The sequence below is a fragment of the Chiloscyllium punctatum genome, chromosome 32 (assembly GCF_047496795.1).
Source record: "Chiloscyllium punctatum isolate Juve2018m chromosome 32, sChiPun1.3, whole genome shotgun sequence".
Classification (NCBI taxonomy): domain Eukaryota; kingdom Metazoa; phylum Chordata; class Chondrichthyes; order Orectolobiformes; family Hemiscylliidae; genus Chiloscyllium; species Chiloscyllium punctatum.
In genome coordinates, this window is record NC_092770.1 from 18,424,038 (window position 1) to 18,428,764 (window position 4,727).

The 4,727-nt window shown below is 42.0% G+C and overlaps 1 protein-coding gene across 1 annotated transcript in view; it reads right to left on the reverse strand.

Annotated features, from left to right (window-relative positions):
- Positions 1-3,717: 3,717 nt before the first annotated feature.
- Positions 3,718-4,727, reverse strand: part of polr3b (polymerase (RNA) III (DNA directed) polypeptide B) — a 95,794-nt gene continuing 94,784 nt past the window's right edge. The window contains exon 28 of the mRNA XM_072551794.1: positions 3,718-4,315. Coding sequence (XP_072407895.1) covers positions 4,186-4,315 — 130 coding nt within the window. The 3' untranslated portion in view covers positions 3,718-4,185. The remainder of the gene's footprint in view (positions 4,316-4,727) is intronic.

Consider the following 4,727-nt stretch of genomic DNA (forward strand, 5'->3'; position numbering starts at 1 on the left):
TGCTGATGTAGCGGCAATACCCACCATGGCAAATGGTGAAATCGGAATTAAATGTATTCTGGATTTTCAAAGGTAGCTTAATGGTGACCGTGTTAACACTGTCAATTGTTGTACACTGATTCACTAATGCCCCTTAAAGTCTGCCCTCCTTGCCTAGACATGACTCTGGACCAACAGCAATGTGGTTGAGTATTCACTACCCGCAGAGCAGCTCAGGACAGGTTGGCCTAGCCAGTGATACCCTCATTCGATCAATCAATTTTTACAAAAAAAAACTCCAGCTCTCAATTTCAATACAGGATTACTTTTATTGCTTTATGGGATGACAGTACCACTATTGAGACCAGCATTTTGTTGCCTAATGGTCCTTGAACCAATCAGGTCTCTGGGCCAGTTCAAAGGGCAGTTGAGAGTCAACCACATTGTTATGGACCTAGAGTCACACCTAGAGCCAGATTAGATAAGGATAGCACACTTCCCTCATCATCAGACTAGATTTAACTTCAGATACGTATTGCTGTGGTGGATTTGAACCGACGTTCCCCAAAATATAGCTGGGCCTTGGAATTATTAGACATTAAATTAAAGGAGGTAGTGTGATGTTGTAATGATGGGGAAAGATGTAAAACTTTTATAGAGGAAGAGATTGTTCCTGTTACAGATACAATATTTGGAGTAATCCAATTTTGAAATACCAGAATAAATAAAGTATAAGAAGAAATTGAATAAAATGCAATTTGTATGGGAGCTTCCTGCTGGAAGCACTCAGTAGATGAGACACACCACAGAGAGCTTTGTTTTTGTGATCCTTCGAGAATTTTGTGGACAGCTTATAAAGGAGTTAATTTACCTTCATTGCTCAGACCTTTGAGTATAGGAGTTGGGATGTCATGTTGAGATTGAACAGGATGTTGGTGAGGCCTCTTCTGGAATATTGCGTCCAGTATTGGTCGCTCTCTTATTAGAAGGATATTATTTAGCTGGAGAGGGCTCAGAAAAGATTTACTAGGACGTTGCCGGGAAAGGAGGGTTTGAGTTATAAAGGCGACGCTGGGACTTTTTTTTTGAGAGGGTGACCTTTTAAAGGTTGTTAAAATCATGAAGGGTATAGGTTAGATGAATGGCACCTTTTCTCTGTGGTGTGGGATTTCAAGATTAGGGGGTATATTTTTAAGGATAAGAGGGGAAAGATTTAAAAAGGACATTAGGGCCAACTTCTTTTTTTAAACCAAGTGGTTTGCATGTCAAATGCAGAAGTGGTGGATGTGGATACAGTTACAATTTTTAAAAGACATTTGGATAATTACATGAATAAGAAAGGTTTGGAGGGATATGGGCCTAGCGCAGGCAGGTGGGACTAGTTTAGTTTGGGATTGGTTGGCATGGACTGGTTGGACTGAAAGGTTGGTTTCCGTGCTGTGTGACTCTATGACTGAGATTGTTTCCTCTAGTACTCTCCCTGATTATCCATTTTTTTAAAAATCAAAATCGGTAAGAGATTGCAGAGCTTTGAGATGCATAGGGATCTGGGTGTCCTTGTGCATGAATCACAAAAGGTTAGAATGCAGGTAAAGCAAGTCATAAGGAAAGCTAGTAGATTTTTTTTTTAAATCAGATCTCAAAAGAGGAATTAACCACAAAAGGAGGGTGGAATGCTTCAGTCATACAGGTCACTACCAGAGACTGCATATATATTGTATACCATATTGGTCCCCTTATTTAAGGAAGATGTAAACAAATTAGAAGCAACTTAGTCATAGAGATGTACAACAGGGAAACAGACCCTTCGGTCCAACTCATTCATGCCGACCAGATAGTCTAATCTAATCTAGTCCCATTTGCCAGCACTCGGCCCATATCTCTCTAAACCCTTCCTATTCATATACCCATCCAGATGCTGTTTAAATGTTGTAATTGTACCAGCCTCCACCACATCCTCTGGCAGCTCATTCCATACATGCACCACCTTCTGCATGAACAAGCTGCCCCTTAGTTCTCTTAAATCTTTCCCCTCTCACCATAAACCTATGCCCTCTAGTTCTGGACTCCCTCAGCCCAGGGAAAAGACCTTGTCTATTTACCCTATCCATGCTCCTCATGATTTTATAAACCTTTATAAGGTCACCCCTCAGCCTCCGACACTCCCGGGAAAATAGCCCCAGCCTATTCAGCATCTCCCTGTAGCTCAAATCCTCCAACCCTGGCAACATCCTTGTAAATCTTTTCTGAACCCTTTCAATTTCACACCAACTTAGAGGTTTATTAGGAATACCCAGAATGAGAAGGTTGTTTTATGAGAAGAGGTTGAACAGACAAAGTTTGTATCCATTGGAGTTCAGAAGATTAAAAGACAACTTGACTTGAACAACCTTGAGGGGCCTTGACAAGGTAAATAGAGAAAAGATGATGTTTCCTCAAATGGGACAATCTCAAGATATAAGGAGTCAGTGTTTAAGAATCAGTTAGGATAAAGCAAGGACTGCAAATGCTGGAGATCAGAGTCGATTGTGGTGCTGGAAAAGCACAGCAGGTCAGGCAGCATTTGAGGAGGAATTCCTGATAAGGGCTTATGCCCAAAACGTCTATTCTCCTGCTCCTCAGACGTTGCCTGACCTGCTGTGCTTTTCCAGCACCACACTCTTGACCCTGATCTCTAGCATCTGCAGTCCTCTCTTTCTACAAACAAACCATTAGCAGTGTGGGTTCCAACAGAGCCTTGCTTGTTGGATTTTATGTTTCCATCTTTAAAGACTCATGCTGTTTTGTGGTTTTGGAATGGTCAAGAGCCCAGTTGGTCTTGATGAAGGACATGCTCAGCTAAAGCCTGTAACTGCTCATACCTGCACAGATGTGGACAAATGCTTTTAGTGATGTTAGTCAAGCTGGGGCAGTCATCAGACTTGTCGACTGGTGACAGGGTCACAATAACTAATTGAAATGAGCCTTTTGTATGAGAAGCCATATGCTTGTTTATAAGAGGCAATATGTCAGTTGAAAAGCCTGGCTAACTTTGGAAAATAAACATGCAAAAATCTCTCTCTGATCCTTGCAAGGCGAGCCAACTTAATCAGCAGCTGACATGGAGAGTACTTTAGTGCAGATCATGGCTCCAATATTTAGCCTATTCAGGGCAGAAGTAATTAGTAAATTGGACCAATAATATAACTTATCACTCATGGAAATAAGATGGTCATAAATTCAGCCACAATCAATCCCACTAGTTGTCACCTCCTTGCCTGCACAAAATAGTGCACAAATTACTGGGCAGATTAACCTCCTGACAGGCCAGGAAGTGAAGTGAACATTTCTTCCTTGCCTGCTTTCTCCTGGTTGACAGGATTTTAAAAGTTCTGTACAGTGAGAGGGCACCTCAGCCTTGACAGATTCTGTATGATGAGCATGGAATTTTCCCACAGCTGTTTGATCAAAAGGTCCTCACTGGATGTCACCACAGAAATATCCAAAATCCTCTATCTCGGAGGACCACTGGGACTCGGTTATCGATTCTTTTCAGTGCAGAAATTGTGGGATTATTGGTCACTAAGGCAATTGATGAATATTGGGATAATGCAGGAAGGTAAAGTTGAGGTAAAAGATCACCATTATCTTGCTGATTAGCACTGAAAGGCTTCCCTCAAAATCCTTTCTTTTTAAAAGTACAGACAACAGGTTCACAGTTTCAACGTTAGTGCAAGGCCAACTCAAGTCTCACCCTCATTTTCAAAATAAAATTTTTAATTGATGCACGAATAGCTTACAGAATAAAATATGATGAGTAGCCACCTTCCAACATTTTCAAAACTTAAATTAAATCAAATAAACCAATTCTTCTTCAAGGCTATGTCTGCCACTCAGCTACTCCCAGCTGTGGCGGTTATAAGTGAATGATGTCGGGTGGTTTAGTGAACAAACACAAGGCTCTGCATTAACTCTGCTCCCTCGGTTCGAGAACCGGCCAGACCTTTATGAAGGCAGCTACAGTCAGTTTTGCTGTATTGTCTCAGCCCATCAATCACCAGCAAATTAATTCCTCTCCTTGCCAACGTGAGCTGAACAGGGAGCATAAAACAGATATATCGCAGTTTTCAATCACTCCTCTACAGCCAGTTGATACTCAGGAGAAAGTCTGTGCCGCAAGAATTCTTGCTTTTCTGCTCAAACACTTTCCTCGTGTTCCAGAACAGATCATTCGTTGTACCTGGCCAGCTTCAGTCTGGGCACAATGTTCATGGACTGTAGTTCCTGAAATAGGAGTTTACAGGCATACGGGATCCGCAGAGAGGAGACATGACACGATGACTTGCAATAATGACACCTAAAAAGACAAAACAACCTCAAACCACATGCATTAAATGGGGTAGTGTAAAGCAATCTTACTAATTCTAATTAAAAAAAAAATCAGTCACCTCCCAGGAATGCAGAAGGAAGAATTGTTTTTCACATGGCAATATCATACAGAGATAAATCCAACTGTGTTTGTAAAATGTAAAAGAGAAAACTATGCAAACTATTATACCTCTGATTCACTAGTACAGAATCTTTTTGCCTGAGGAGGGGAGACTTGATTGAGGTGCACAAGGTCATGAGGGGCCAGGATAGAGTGGATGGGAGTAACTTAGTTCCCTGAACTGGGGGGGGGGGGGGGGAGGGGGAAAGAGAGGAGGGAAAAAGAAAGGGTGGGGGGGGGGGAAAGAAAGGAGAGAGAGGGGGGAGGAAGGCGAGAGAGG